Source organism: Ascaphus truei, chromosome 3, assembly GCF_040206685.1.
Source record: "Ascaphus truei isolate aAscTru1 chromosome 3, aAscTru1.hap1, whole genome shotgun sequence".
Lineage (NCBI taxonomy): Eukaryota > Metazoa > Chordata > Amphibia > Anura > Ascaphidae > Ascaphus > Ascaphus truei.
Window position 1 is genome coordinate 29,174,977 of NC_134485.1, and position 16,898 is coordinate 29,191,874.

The 16,898-nt window shown below is 37.5% G+C and overlaps 1 protein-coding gene across 2 annotated transcripts in view; it reads left to right on the top strand.

Annotated features, from left to right (window-relative positions):
• The window catches only part of SCAF4 (SR-related CTD associated factor 4), a 63,428-nt gene extending 47,841 nt beyond the window's left edge, over positions 1-15,587 (top strand). For both annotated transcript variants that reach the window (XM_075593898.1, XM_075593899.1), the window contains exon 20: positions 12,730-15,587. In XM_075593898.1, the coding sequence (XP_075450013.1) occupies positions 12,730-14,015 (1,286 nt within the window). In that variant the 3' untranslated portion in view covers positions 14,016-15,587. The remainder of the gene's footprint in view (positions 1-12,729) is intronic.
• The last annotated feature ends 1,311 nt before the right edge of the window (positions 15,588-16,898 follow it).

The window sequence follows — 16,898 nt, forward strand, 5'->3', positions numbered from 1 at the left end:
ACACATGTAATATTGCGTGAATGTTTTTACTTTAGGAAAATAATGTTAGTGCTACTTTTTGAAGGAGAAACCATCATTGACAAACCATCAAAAGCCTATTATTCCTACGGGTTACATTTTGTAGTTTGTTTGTTTTTTAGGTGTGTTTTTCCTTTTTTATAATCCCTTGGATTAGGCCACTCTTCTGGTCATTCAACCCAGTGGATTGTTTACTTTTTGTAAACCATGGCAAAATGTTTTCATTCACAAAATGTACCTGGATGGTATCGGCCTGTTCCTACAAGATGCGCAATCTAGCGTTTGTATCAATTTCACCAAAGTATATTATAACACAATCATTGTACCTATACACATGTTCATGTGAAGGTGTTCTAGTTTCACAATAAACCTTTGAGATACATTGGCAACAAGAAATAAAAACGCACACAAAAACAAAGCTTAATAGAAATGAAATCCAGGAGTATTTTGGGGTAGTTTTTAGCATCTTAACATTGTTTTCACTTCACACCTTTTTTTTATTTTGTTTATTATATACAATTATTCTACCGTTCACACCTATAGGTGTATGCGACTTCATAGTTTTCAGACACTTGGATTTATTGGCATACATAATGCATAGAAGAATCCTGTGACAACTGATATTCTGTGTTCTACTGGAATATGTTATCTGGGGAGTCATCTTACAGAGTATCTGCAGTGTGGTTTATATGAGCAACCATTAAAGAAAAAGTGAGACATACAGAGCAAATCACGCTGAAATTAACAAATCAATAGTGCTGTGTATTTTACGTTCTAAGTTTAAAATTATGAAACGATCAACTAAGCCATAGGCAGCAAATCCATCACTGTCTGTAGTAGTTTACAGTTGAAGTAATTTGTTGCACATTTATGAACACTATTTTGCAGTGCCATAACAGTGTTAGTAGGCTGGAGTAGGACTTATTTGGGGGAATACATTTAAGATCTGAACATGCTTTCATACAAGCCACCTTTCTCATCCTTGTCCTCTAAAATAAAAAAACTATTCCAAGTATTTATTACTTGTACAACTTTAGTATAATTTCAAAGTTTATGTAAAGAAAAATGATTCACGGCCTGTATCCACATCTGTGCTGTTGGAGAGGATACAGGGCATTATTACCTTGCAGCGGGCGGCACCCACTGAAGGGGATTAAATCAAATACCAGCAGAGAAGGTTCATGACCAAGGGCCAGCATAACTGCAACAAGACAAGATTGGAGACATCCGCATGTGTGCTGGCTGAGAGGGTTAGGGGGTATTTCTTCGTACATGAGGTTTTAAGACCTCACGTCTCTTCAGATGTCGTAGGAGAAATGTGCACTCCTTAAAAACATAAAATAAGCGCTGGTATGTTGCAGAATAAAAAAGGTAAGCTTCATTGAAGAAGAGCCTGTTACGTTTATGGATTTGTTAACCTCGCCCTAGAACATTGTTTATTAAAGCTGCCAAATGTGCTATTACACTTGGATATGAAAAGTAACAATTATTACAAGTAGCGACACAATATAACAAGTTCTGTAATGGGTGAGCGCGTTTTTGTTTTTGAGACAGGTTGGAATGATCCCTGCGTGGAAAAAAGTGTTCAGTGGATTGAAGAGTGTTATACAAAATGTGCGTCAGTAACACATTGGAAACAAATTCCAAGGCGTTAGACTAATGTTTGTCGATTCTGTTTAAATTTGCAACCAGTACAAGCTTAGAACGCCTCCTTTTATAACCAAACAGTGGGGGATTATCTATTAAATAACGTGAACGTTAGTGACAATGCTTTAATTTGCATGTCCACACAGAATGTGTATATCTGCAGTTTATACACTGTATGTTGGTACAGGGTTCTATGCCTGTAGCCTTTTATCCATAATCTCATGGTTATGCTTTTTATTCTACCCTTTTTATACGAATTAATACATCGATACTTTTTTGTGTTCGTGCACTGTTTTCAAATGACACATACATTGTTACTACATATATCATGTAATTGACACTACATGAATACATCAAGACACTGGAACATCATTTTGCATTTAAGGAGTTAGAACAATGAAGTATTGGGGCAATGGTGTTCTAGAAATTTACCTGAAAGGATGTAATGAAGCACATTGTATTGTATCATTATGTGTATTAAATAAAGTCTGGTTACAATTATGTGCGGTGTGTACTGATTATATAGCTGAAGAGAATTACATACAATAACGATGAGCTTTCTGAATCGCCATACACTGATCGCTAAGAGTTCCCGAACCCTCGTTAAACGAGCACAAGCTCTCTTAGGCAGGAGGTTATTCTATTGAAATTTGTTCAAATACATGCATTATAGAATAATGGGCAATTAACGACACTTGTTTACATATGCAATATGAGCTATTTTAAGGGACAATCCCTAAAGTGTACTAAAGGCAGTGACATGAGGGAAGGGGGGAGAGGAGCACTACATTTAGGTGATTACATGAATCTGACACCTGTAAATTGGTACTTTTAAAGCTGCAGTTCAAGCTGCCGGTTTAAAAAAAAAAAAATATTTATATATATATATATATATATATATATATATATATATATATATATTCCCATTCAATATGTGCATCAATGCAATCGGAAGGCTGACAAGTGATTAGCTAAGCTGCAGATCGATCCGTTCTCCTGTAATCGGCTGTAAGATTGCTTGCTCAGGGTTATTTAATTCAGTTCTTGCACAGCATTTTGGGCAATGTAGTTCCTAGAATATGATTGACTGGGCAGGTCTAGATACAATATGTTCACTGCTAGAGAGAGGGCGGGGCTCAAGAGCCAGAGCCTATCAGAAGGGAAAGGGGTTGTCACTTTGGAAATGCTTCCTACATTAGAAACATTAAAAATGTCTTTAAAAAGTTATATATATATATATATATATATATATATATATATTTTTTTTTAAATGCGTCATGCATTTTCTCATAGTACAGAACTGATTTATCAAAAAGAAACATGTGTAGGATATTGCTTGAACTGCTGCTTTAAATTCTTTTGTAAACCTTGACACACGTATGCTGGTACTATGTTAGTCTATAGAATAGGCAAAAGTAAGGTAGAGGTTGTAATTATTTTTATTTATTTTATGGCCTTTAGAGTACAAGCTTCCAGGACAAGAAAGGTCCCTTCAGCAAGACTTTTTTTTTACATAAGAAACTGAAATAGCATTTCATCCTTATACAAGAATTACAGTATAAAATATGCCAAGGATGACATGCTATTTCAGCTTCATTTGTACATAATCTGCCTGAAGGAATGACCTTTAATGGTTCTGAAAGCGTGCACACTTTTGAATCAGTGCTATTAGTTGGTTATTAAAGGTATCACTTCCATCTTACATTTCTTTGTAAACATTGTGGTTTGACTTTCTCTGGCTATACCCCTTTGTGTGATATCCCTGTGCGTACAGCAAGAGTTTACACAGCCAGAGTTCCACTCACTGTATATTTGTGACTTATAACAAGTTGGGTAAAGAAAACATTTGATTTGACAAACTTTCACCTGTTCTGAGGTCTACACAGACAAAGGCTATGTGGTATTGCACCTTTTTTAAACTGATAATTTAATAGTTGTCCAGTTCGAGTTTTAGACCACCATCAGGTCAAATGTTGGTTAACATGGTTTGTGGTGATACATTTTCTTCTGCAAATGTAGAGACATCCGCACTATGAAATATAGTACCTCCCAGATATCACAGCTTTTACATATTTAAAATACACCTTTTACATGCCAGCATAACTAAAATATATATTTTTTTCATCTTTAAAATGACGGTTATCACATGCGCTGCTTTATATTGTGTTATGATATAGGCAGTTCTTTTTATTTGTCAAATGCTTTACCCGGAAGTAATACATAGTTTTCTCTAGTTTTCAAGTATGTCCTGGACACAGAGCTATGGTAACAATACATGGTTACATTAAATGAACAGGGCTAGGCATTCAAGTTAGACATTTCATGGACCATAGGAGATATGATCATGGGCATATTTAACATTAACATTTAAAGACCAGATTAAAATTGTGTTAGGAGAGGTAGGATAGGCCTGCAATGTTTTGTGTTAGAGGCCCTGCCTCACAAAGCTTATAGACTATAAGGCAGGGTAAGTCAAAACATTGGGTACAGGGGATGAGGGGGCTGGTGAGTTTCAGATTGCATAGAGCAGCTTTTACATTACTAAAAGGCTCATATCGTAAGCCACTTACAATCTAACGGCAACCTTGGCCATCAGAGTCCAAAAATACAATAGAATGAAATACACTTGTTATGCTATGGCATGTTGTGATTAACAGGCGTGTGACTAGAGTCCAGTAATTCCGGGAATTAAGTAGGAAGCGAAATAAAGGATATTTGTGGAAATCGGTGGATTAGCTGGTCTTGGACCCATGTCACCTGTGTTTATACAATATGCAATTCTGTCAACCGTGGCAGACTGTCGCTAGAGTGCATTTTATTCCATTTTCTATTATATTGCAAAGCCACCTGCCAAAACATTAAACTTTTTAGGCCTTAGTCCGATCACAAGGGTTTTAAATCTGTCACAGTTTAATTGCTATGGAACACTTCCCAACAAGCTGAAGTCTACAAATTACGAATTGAAGAACTTCTCTTAATATTCTAAAGATACGAGCAGAAGATCAAGAAAGGAGGACTGCTGCGGGCTTTAGGAATGGTAATTTTTATTAAGTCCTGGAATCAAAAGGTTGCCTGGATTTAATGTAACAATATCACCAACTGCGCCTACGCAATTATGTACAAACACATTTGTACCTGGCCTGACAGTGTGATAATGTTGGATAATTGTCTGGGGTTGAGGGCTCTGCATAAAAAAAACCACCAGGCGTTATTTTAATTTCTTTTTAATGTGCAACATCGTAAAAGTGGCAGTTTTAGCAAATAAGTATCTGGGCTCATTCAACTCTATGCCCCCAATCTGAATATTTTTTTACATTTATTTACTCCACATGCAACTGCTTATTTATTTATTTATTTCCCCTTCATGTTTTTACATTGTGCTTTCCCAAAAAATGGGCTCTTCCTATATTTGTTACCACTCATTGTCATGGGCGGTATTTAATGTGCCCTTGAGGGGAAATTGCTGCAAGAAACAGACATTTTACATGTCTATTGAATTTGTCTACAAACTGAAATCGTCAACAGTGAAGTGCCACCTTGGCAATAAAGGGAAATTATAACACATCACATTTTCTCTAAAGTTAGTCAAATTAAGGGGGTAATTGTTTATACTCAAGTGGCCTCCCAGTTTAAAGCTGCGGGGGACGGGGGTGGTAGGGGAGGCTTAAACGGCTTCTGTCCAGTATATAAAATGTTCCCCTCGCAGAAGCATTCTAAAAATGGACTACACCAGTCCTGGTCAACTCCAGTCCTCCTGACCCCCTCCCCCCACCAAATCAGGTTTTACGGATACCCCTGGAGTTGAGTACCACTGGACTAAAAGGCACACTGGTTTTTTTTTTGGTTTTTTTATTGACCAACTAAATACAATCCCACCTGTTACAGAAATAGTGCTAGTTGCAAATCTGCACACCATGAATAATTTAAAGTGTGTTTACACAGACTGCAAAATATAATCTATATCTGTATTTGGTATTCACAGTTAAATTACAGTAAATGAGAACTGTACAACTTGAATGAAAATAAAGCAACAACACCACCCTCAACGGTTTTAATTTGCCTTTCCTATTGTATCGGGGAACAGTTGTACCATCATTTTTTTTTTAAACCATTCTATCCGTGTTAACTTACATTCAGTTCTTAATACAAATGTATTATACAAAGATTAAAAACATATCAATATTAGCAAGTTACTAGGCCTATTTCATTATGGCTCTTACTATGTGGTAACAAAAATAATCAGCAAACATGTCAAATCATTGAACCATTAAACACCATGGGGCTATTCAATCCGCTCCAAAGTGACCTTGATTGTCCAAAAACACATTGGCATGAATGTGAGTTTAGTTCCTTCGTAACATATTAATAAGCCCTCATATAATGAGCAGCTGTAAAATGGTGTGCCTGTTTGGACTTTGTTGGTGTAGTCTGGTAGGTGTGAATGTGCATGGCGCAAGTTATAAAAATGTTTATTGATCGCAAGCAATGTAGGAAAGGAACATTTAGATAAACTTGTTAGAAAATGTAAACAGAAATGAAATACTGATGCACTTGTTTTATTAGCTACATTGGATAGTTCGTATGACTACCTAAATTGAGATGACTAGTTCCATCTAATCTGCAATAAGATATTTAGAAGTTTACATGCTGTATATCTACTGTTGCATGGTCTACACGCTAGAATCACTTGCAGTGAATGCCAGAAGTCGTCATCATTTGTCAGTGTATTTTTAAGATGTCTTGATTAGAAGGTTGATGGACATTAAATCATTTTGCATTGAACTAAGTGACTGATATACATACATTTTTTTAATAAATGCACACTATCTTTATATAGCACCATCCATGTACATAGCGCTTCACAACAGTAATACAAGTGACTTAATATAACACAGAATAGGAATAAGCGTTTCAGACAAGTAACATTAGGTAAAGGAGTCCCTGCCCCGAAGAGTTTACAATCTAAGAAATAATGTAAAGCATTCATTATACCTCTAAATACTTTCATAATAAACCCAAAATGAGGTTTCTCCAGGACTTCCTGGCAGTCTTCACGCAAAACATTCACTTTTTATGCTTTGATTTACACAAACGCCACACCCAGACCAATACAGCAAAATGTTGATGTGTTCATGGTTGGTAAAGATGGCTGCCTTCAGGAAGCGCATCTGTTATGCTTGGAAATGGGGTACACCCTTTATAAAGCCTAGCATCCAAATGTATGGCTGTTGTAAGAACTGTACTTTTATGCAGTATATACTAAATTTAAAATAAAAGGTTGATTGGAAGAGATACAATCACTGGATAACATTGGTCACTATCCATTCTGGGTTCAGCTTACTTTGGAGCCGGATAAAATCCCCTTACTTTCAAATTGTATTTCATGTTGCAGTATAGAGGAAGAGGATTAGTTTTTGGTATTTTCCAAAAGATTGAGTCTACATGAACAATGGAGCGTTTGCAATATGTTGTAGCCTCCATAGAATGTCCTTGTATTAAATTTCCAGATCCACTATCGTACGACTGCCAATTACATGTGTAAGGGCGGCCATTCTGTTTAGTATTGCTCTTTTTTTTTATTTTTAGAACTTACTCATATTTACATATTAGAGTAAAGACTGTTCTTAGGACTACAGAATGTTAACTACATTGATGAAATAGGTGTCCTGTGCAATTGCTGGAATATGTAAAATTAAAGGGGTTTCTTAAATGAGAATTAATTGAAGTTTCTCTTGCGCTACAAACACAAACACACCCACTAGAGAAAGTGCTCTCTATTCAATAAGTCTTTGCATTACCTGCGTCTGATCTGTTGCTATGGGACAAGCATATGAAGTACAAGTTCGCTCAACCCTTGGACCTGGTTGTGGTAAGAGGGATATTAACAGAGCGGGGTTTTTTTTCCTTCCCCTTTTTGCTCCCTCGTATATGGAAAACTAACTATAGCAATAATGTTCAAAGCTGCAGTTCCAGTTGGGACCAAAGTGAACTCATCGCTGTAATTGGTTATGTTGGTTTGTTATTGAGTATTTTAAACAATTTTGCGAGTTCTTTTACTATGGTAATTGATTTTATTCAATCTTAACAATGCCAGCTAATAGATAATCTCTGCAGCCGGTGTGGAACAAGATCAATGCAAATTTATGCATGCCCCTCTGTCAAGACCAATCCGGGAAGAGGGAAGCGGGGTACATTCAGAAAACTAGAACAATTCCTGTATGATTTACTGATCTACCGTCTTGGTCTCCATTTATGTTTACAAATTGTTTCACGATAAATAGAAGAAAAAAAAATTACCCAATAAATGTATAAATATTTAGCTGCCGTTCACATTTTTACTATGAAGAACTGCACCATTTTTGTAGTATGTTTTAATCCCAGTCTGCATATCATGGAGTAGATTAAATATGGTCATTTTAAGTAGAATCAAAAGGATATTCCATGACCTGTTACATATTGGTGGTTGTCTGTGGAAATGTCAATGGGAACCAAATGCTTTGGCGTATTTCATATTGTACACTTTATCACATTTTCTAAATAACACTGAGGATCCTAACATAACGTATATATTTTACATTTTACTTTAATGACCATTTTGTACGGATGAGCAGTTTTCATTTAAAGCTGCAGTTCAGTCTTTCTTGTTTCATGTGGGCAATCTCTAATTACCCAAAGAACTGCGTAGCTGCCGGTCAATTCGTTCTCCGTCTATTGATCGGCAAAGTTTGGCGACATCTTTAAATATGGGGAATGTAAATCGTTGCTATAGGAACAAGCATGCTTGTTAAAATAGAATACAAGAAAATTGGTCTTTCAAAGTTGTTTTTTTTTTTTTTTTTAACAGAAAATGCTAAAAGTATTTTTTCTTACTACAGAACTGATTTATTAATAAAAAAAAAAAAACACATGCAGGATATTGCCTGAACTGCGGCTTTAAATAAAATGTGCTTGCTACTTGAGACAGCCCTTTTAAGAAAAGCCTTGGGCCAGGTACAACTATATTAGAAGGACCAATGGCCGCAAACTGTTAGTTATATACAATAGAAACTTATTGTACACCTTTTATTTTACTCATCACATACTGTAGCACAACAGCATTTTAGTCCTGTCTGCCCCTAAGGGGTTAAAAAAAATATTAATAAAAATAAGTCTAGCATTGGATTTGGCTACATATTGGGGTTCTGATGACATCTTCAGAAATGTAAATTTCACTTGCTTTGAGGTTTTGATGTGAACTGAACTGTTTTTTTGTAAATGTCTGACACTTTAGCATATTGAAATTGAGCTTTTTTTACACAAAGGTAGTATTGTACATCTAGGCATTACATTTACAGTTTTGAATAGCCAAACTTAACATTTTTAAGCAGATCACTTGTAACATAAAATACTTTTCTGATTACGTTATCACAACAATGGGATCGGCTGCCAAAAATATGACTTTATTGTAGGTATGGTTACTTGAAGATACAATACTACCATTTTTTTTTGTTTGTTCAAAGGTACCTATTATTTTAGAACTTTAATTTTCATTATTTATATTCCAATCATATCGTTTAAAGTAAAATTGGTAGTTTTTATATTTTAATTTAAATGATAAATTACCAGCGACTCCCAGAAAAATAATTTGGCATGTAATTTAAAAGTAGTTATTCGCCCCATTCATCTTTGGGGTTACAGTAGCTTCTGGCCTCTAGTTAGACATGCAATTGGTACTATTAATCATTTGGTGCACAAAACTGTGTTTGCACTTTAGGCTTTTTGGTTAGAAATCTAAAAAACTTGCATATTTTCTAAACCACGGGAGAAATGTTGATTCAATTTGCAGACCCACAACTATGATTTTGAATGTGCACCAAATTAAACGAACTGATTCTAGGAGCAAGTGCCCCTTTTAAACAAAGTGAACTAATGCATGTAACATGTTCAATGGCTCTTATATCTGTGTAATCGATAATGGGTTTTTTTTTCCTTTCAAATCTGACGTATTTTTTTATTTTTTCCCCTCCAAGTTAGATCTGAGAGGATTTTCATTTCCTCAGGCTCCCCTTTTGTGTGATGTCAGTGTGTGTACCCTCTTCCCACCATCCCTTAATTTATTTTTATTGTTTCTCGGATGGACAAACACTTCACCATTCAAAGGCTCCTAAGGCACGTAATATGTGTGCGGCCGTGCACGCGCCTGTGCGAACGCGCGTGCACGTGACGGTGGTCTGTGCTGCAGAGAGAGAGTGTGTGATTTTATTCACCAACGTCTTTTTAATTAATATTAGCATTGTACACACACACACACACACACACACACTTCAGCGGCTGTCGCGGCGCAAATGCTTTCTTTTCCTCATCTTCCCCCCTGTTGGCCGGTTCCATGCCCACAACCGTGCGCTCGCGCAACACCATTATAGAAAGGCTGACTAACCTCAGCTAACTATAAGTGCCGGGCGGGCGCAGCAAGCGCGCCCTCTAGAACAGCCCTAAGAAATTCAGCTGGCTGACTGGGATTGCACCTTTTAATAGATTACAACTAGATGATTGCCTTTAAAACTCAGATCAAGTATTTTAACAGTTTATCCTGAAAATATTTCTATAACTAGCCCGAAGTTTGACTTCGGTTTTACGGTCTTTCTCTATCATCCTATGCCTTATTTTGTTTGGGACTGAGATTTGAGGGGGGGGGGGGGGTTTGGGTTGAGCATTCATCAATTTATCTCCCCCATTTACAGGGGTAATCGGGCACGTTTAAACCTAGTAAACAAACTATATTTTTTACGATTTCCATTTGGTCATGTTTGGGACTGCACCTTAAATGTTTGACTTCTGCTCTAAAACTTGTGGCTTGTGTACTTCTATGAAGAGGAAAACATCACCGCCCCAAGCCACCCATAACTATGTGATCATATTGTTATTTTCCCTGGGGATCTACTGCAGACAAGAAAAAAAAAAAACAGAAATGGGCTGCCATGACTCATTCCCTGCTTCGAAAATCTCATTGTGAAGTTTTTTAATATTGTATTCGATTTATAAATGCAAGAAGTCACCATGGCAAGATCAATTAAAAAAATACTCCCAAAACAAAATATGAATGATTCGCAGAAAGAACCTATTTTGCAAGCATTCACAATGTTTGTCTGGTAATTGTGCGTTTGGGTTCATCATAAATGAAACTAATGGACAAATTATCAATGAGGGTACGAAAGCAGTGCAATGCCAAAAAGAATCTCGATAAACATGCTGTTGGATGTCTTCTGCCGTTTGTTAAAGCCATAGGCCAAACCTTCAACGTGTTTCGCACCTAACGGTGCTTTATCAATATGGATTTATTGATTTTATGGATATCTCCATTGCTTTTCCTTGAGCACCGGATTTTGTTTTTCTGCTCTCATGATTTGGATTTAGTTGAGGACTGATCGTTGCTGTGCTTCCTGGCTGGACAACTTTGTCATCTCCTTTACACATTTGCAAGATGGTCCTTGAAACATTTTTAAGCTTATGCAGTTAGTAACAAAGTTGATTCTGGAGGTTTACTTTTTACAAGTGCAAGTTGAATGCAGCGTGTGCTACTCATTGGGATAAGAGGGGGATGGGCAAATTTAGGTCGGAGAAAAGCCAGCAAAGAAGTTTACCTTACTAAAAACATTATTTTATGCTGGCTTTTCAAATGTTTTAACTCGTCATCAGCTACACGTGTGTATGTGTGTGTGTGTGTGTATGTATATATATGTATGTGTGTGTGTATATATATATATATATATATATATATATATATATATGTGTGTGTATATATATATATATATATATATATATATATATATATATATAGGTGTGTGTGTGTATATATAAAAAATAATTTATTACACACACGGTGTAAAATGGGTGAGTACCTTCTATTAAAGGGTGGGTTAACATTTTGTACCGCATTCTAAAAATGAAACTTCTGCACTACATGACTAGAACATCAAACCACTAAAATGTCTATTTACGGAGGCTCAAACATTTCTAGAACTATTATTGCTGACCCTTGCCTCCAATGCGTAATGCCCTCTGCAACACTAGGTTTTCTTTTGTTATATGAAAAGGTTTCTCTTGTTTTTAGTGTGGGGTGGAGAGACGGCAGAAGCAGACAATGTAGAAAATAAGAAAGTGAATCCCTGCGCTTCTCCCTTTGGGATAGCAATCAATGGGGAATATAAATATATGTATGGTGTAGATACCTATAAGAAAAAAGGAGACTTTTGGTATGTGAGTATCTGTACTGGTATATACCAGTTTTTAATTGCACTAGGTTATATAAGCATATGCTTTGATATTTTAACCCCTTCTGGGCTTATTTCACATAACACTAGTATGCATTTAGCGTAGGGACCTGCTAAAGAGACTTACCTTGACGTGGTTAGCAGGCTTAGCGTTATTTGATCAAAGGATGTATACCAAAAGTCTCCTTTTTTCTTATAGGTATTTACACCATACATATATTTTATATTCCCCATTGATTGCTATCCCAAAGGGAGAAGTGCAGGGATTCACTTTTTGTTTTGCACATTTGTATGGCCAATTCCTTCACCAGCTGCATGCTCCTTATACGGAGAAGCGCAGTGATTATATATTTGTTTTACAATGCAGAAAATAAACCTTCCTAATGCTGTGATGCTCCGCAAATTTTTGAAGCGTTAAAAAAATCCCCAAAACGTATTTTTTTTTTTTAATCCAGCTCTGGTTTCACATACAACTTCTAGTACTTTACATCACTTTTTTTGAATTACATACTGGCTCTATAGTATCTTTATATCTAGCACCAGGTGTTTGGTTTGATAAAATGCTTTTGGCTAGTAAGGATATACAGTTACTTCTAGTACTATATGTGTAGCACCGCCATTGTTTATAAGATTACATGTGTTCAATCTATCTTTGTTTACTAGTGTATATTGGTTTATGCTCTTTTTATTGGACCAATTAATGTATATATATATATATATATATTTATATATATATATATTAAGATTATTACATTGACCACAAAATAGTAGAATTATATCATTCTAAAAATGTGTATTTTTTTTTTTTTTGCAGGTGCTCCACAAGGTCCACCCCATGGCCCACCTAGCGTCCCATCTCATGGCCCACCTGGCGGCCCATCCCAGGGTCCACCTGGCGGTCCATCCCATGGTCCACCCCATGGCCCACCTGGCGGTCCACACCATGGCCCACCTGGCGGTCCACACCATGGCCAACCTGACGGTCCACACCATGGCCCACCTGACGGTCCACACCATGGCCCACCGGGCGGTCCACACCATGGTCCACATCATGGCCCACCTGGCGGTCCACACCATGGCCCACATGGCGGTCCACACCATGGCCCACATGGCGGTCCACACCATGGCCCACCTAGCGGTCCACACCATGGCCCACCTGGCGGTCCACATCATGGCCCACCTGATGGTCCACACCATGGCCCACCTGACGGTCCACACCATGGCCCACGTGACGGTCCACACCATGGCCCACGTGACGGTCCACACCATGGCCCACCTGACGGTCCACACCATGGCCCACCTGGTGGTCCACACCATGGCCCACCTGACGGTCCACACCATGGCCCTATGATGGGTTTGCAAGCTCCCTCTACTGGTCTTCTGGGTGCAAGACCTGGTTTAATACCACTTCATCGACCACCTGGAGTTCCCCCACCTCACCTGCAAAGATTTCCAGTGGGGCCTCATAGGCCTATGAATCCTCATATGATGCACAGAGGCCCCCCTCCCAGACAAGGTGGTTTTGGTATGCCTCCTCCACATGGCATGAGAGGTCCCTTTCCACCTCAAGGTCACTTTGGAGGACCAGGGGGGCATGGTGGGCCGGACGATAGAGAAGGTAGGCAGTTTAGAAATGATAGGCAAGGATTTAATCCTAATAGAGAGGAAAGGTTTGGCAGAAGGCCATATGGGAATCGCAATGAAGAGGATAGAGAACGTTTTGGTAACCGCCTTGAAGAGCGCGATCATGAGCGACCTAGTAACCGTGGCAGGAGAGATTGGGGAAGAAGCCCTGAGCATGAAAGACATAGGGACTCAGAGGAGAGAAATAGATGGTCAACGGGGCGAGATAGGGAGCCTCAAAGAGAAATGAGGGAAAACAGAGAAAACAAAAAATCTAATGTGACTGATTTAGAGAGTGGTGACAAAAGCCATGAATCTTTTAGTAGAATGGGAAATGCAAACGCCGTTTCTGAGCTTCATAAGGAGAAATCTGAATCCTCTGGACAGAAACCTGCTGAAGAAATGCCATCTAAGGTTACCTCATCTGCTGAACCATCAGAAAAGGATTCCGGGTCTATTGTGGAAGCTCCACGCTAAGGACTTACTACGCTGGAAGTAACATTGTCAATGTGTAGAGCATCAGAGGTGTACAGTATGCTGTAAAATATTTGCTTCTGCTTTATCGCCATCCCTTGGCAGTTTCTGTGGAGTTGTAAACAATTGGCTTACCTTCTATTTGAAATGGCCACAAAATAACCCAAAATTACAGAAAAATGAATATATTACTAATTACTCGGTTTGCTGTAACTTTTAAAGTACCCGCTTTACAAAGTTTACAGATCGTAATTAAAATATTTTTTTTTAAATAAAAAAAAAAAAACCTTAAAAGCTCTTCAAAACAGGGATGTGTTTTTAATAAACTCTATTTTCGTAACAAACTTTAATGTGTGATGTTCTTCCAGTTCTGGCATAAATAAATAGAAGGGGATAGTTTAAACCTGACGAATAAAATGGAATTCAGTTCAATATTTTAACGTTTGAGGTGTTAATGCTGTTGAGTCTAAATCGGACAACTGTTAATATTTGTTTAAAGAAAATTATTCTGTTTGTACCTTATGAAAAATATTTTTTTTTTATTATCTGTAGTTTTCTGTTCATGCGCTAGATTCGATTTTTATTTTATTTTTTTTCCCCTCTAGCCATATTTGGTGACAGTGATTTTTAGATGTTTGAAGAGCTATCATATTGTCTATGTAATCAAGATTTCATTTGCCCACCCCTGATTCCTGTACAAATGCTAACATGTTGGTTGTACTGTTACGATAAACATCTATCGTATGTGATTGAACACAGAACTTATACCAGTTTCAGTCTGTGCTTGCAATTTACTGGTGGTTTTTTTTTTCTCTACTTTAAAAAGTTGACAACTCAAGTGTTTTTTGTTTTGTTTGTTTGTTTTGTGATTTTCAATTTGAAGCCAAAAATGGTTTTCTAGAATGGTACCTGAACTGTGTAATTTGAACATCTGCAATCTGTGGTCTCATTTGGCTACCAGTATATCTAATTACTATTGTTTATTGAATTTACATACATAACTACACAATTTTTGACTGAAAACATAGGCAATGGAAAAATGTCACTATGAACACTGACCATTTTTGCATTTGTATAAACCTGTTTACTAAAGCAGATATAAGTGGTTTAAAACACGTTTAACATGACGAAATGGCTAGTCGCTTGTTGTAGAGTTGGCCCGAAATGATTAAAAACGGTACATCTTTTTGTTGGGATCACAATGGTTTGCCGTTTCTTGATTCTTTGGCAGCAAAAGTGTTATCTAATGGTAATTACATCTTTTACCCCCAAAGAGATTACAAAATAATTTTAACATAGAATGTACACCGTGATGAGTTGACAAAATCGATTTAACGTGAATATTAAATAGTTCTTGGTTTAATAAACGGTACATCAGCCTGCAAAGAAACCTGTGTTAATACTACTATTCATTTATACTAGTGTGGCAGCAGATGCCTAAACACCGGCCACTCATGTACTTTTTGTCTGTTGGAAATGGCAGAAGCTGTTTCTTGGTTTTAAGCTTTACAAGTTTACCATTTCACAACTATTAAAGCCCCCCCAAAGAAACAATAAAATATGAAATTAAAGGTTTTACCATTCTCGTGCAGTTATTTGAGTGGTTTCCATTTGTAAAAGTAAGGACCGCTTCTGTTCAGTTGTAAACATTTTTAAATAACCATCGTAAAATATATAGCACTGGCCATCCACAACTACTGTCTTCACAAGGCCCAATAGTGAATTCCTGTGCGATGACCGGCTTCCTTAGGGTGCATGCTTCAAACGTACGAAATTGTGCAAGGGGGGAAAAAATGTTTTTAGAAATTCTAAATAAGATGCATTTTGTTTTAAAATAGGCTGTGAGAAACTGGTGGTCAGTGTCAACTTGCATCAATGGTTGATTAAGACTGTTCTCAATTTAAAGATCTCAAATTGATAATTACGTATTTTGCTGCAAAGTCACGGCTCCATTTTAGTAGAGGTTAGAGCTTTCCTGGAGCAGGGGCCTCACAGTATATTGAAGAGGGCAGTGTTTCCCAACTCCAGTCCTCGGGGAACCCCAACAGGACAGGTCTTAAGGATATCCCTGCTCCAGCACAGGTGGCTCAGTCAAAATGACTGAGCCGCTGATTGACCCACCTGTGCTGGAGCAGGGATATCCTTAAGACCTGGCCTGTTGGGGTTCCCTGAGGACTGGAGTTGGGAAACACTGGAATAGGGCATCCTGGTATATTTATTGCCTTCATCGTGTTCTAGATTAGTGGTCCATGGCCCTAAAGCAACCATCCAACATTCTATACATATGCAAGGTAGGTGCATTGACCCTGGTGTAGCCACGTAGCCCATAAGAACCACTGGTTTAAATGGTTGATAGGCTCTTGCACCCTCTTAAATACTATGGATACAAGGTAAAGCAGCGTCTCAAGTTTTTGGGGGAACCACCATGAAAAGCGACATACTCTGAATTGTATTTATTTCTTCCCACTTCTAGACTTCCTGAGAAACTATTTTCACAGTAGATAAAATTGAAATCTATCATTTTTGCATTGACTGGAATTCTCGTTTTGTCCATTATACCCATTAAGCTAACGTAACCAAGAAAAAAGCCGCCTCACACAAAACGGCTGGTGTCCATACGGCTACTTAGAGGTGACTTGGACTGTTCAGTTTGTGTTTTGCTTTCTATAGGAAAAATCTCAGCTCTATTCGTGTGTTTGTATTGCAGCATCTAACAATACTTCTACTCAGACTTAAAGGGGCAATTACCCCCCACAGTTTAATTTTTTCAAAATGTCTTTACCAGTCAATACTGTAGTCTGTTTTCACCTGTGTATTTTATTTCCACATATATATATATTTTTTTTTAAAAGAGGCTATTTTGTAGGGGGGGGAAATACACCGTCC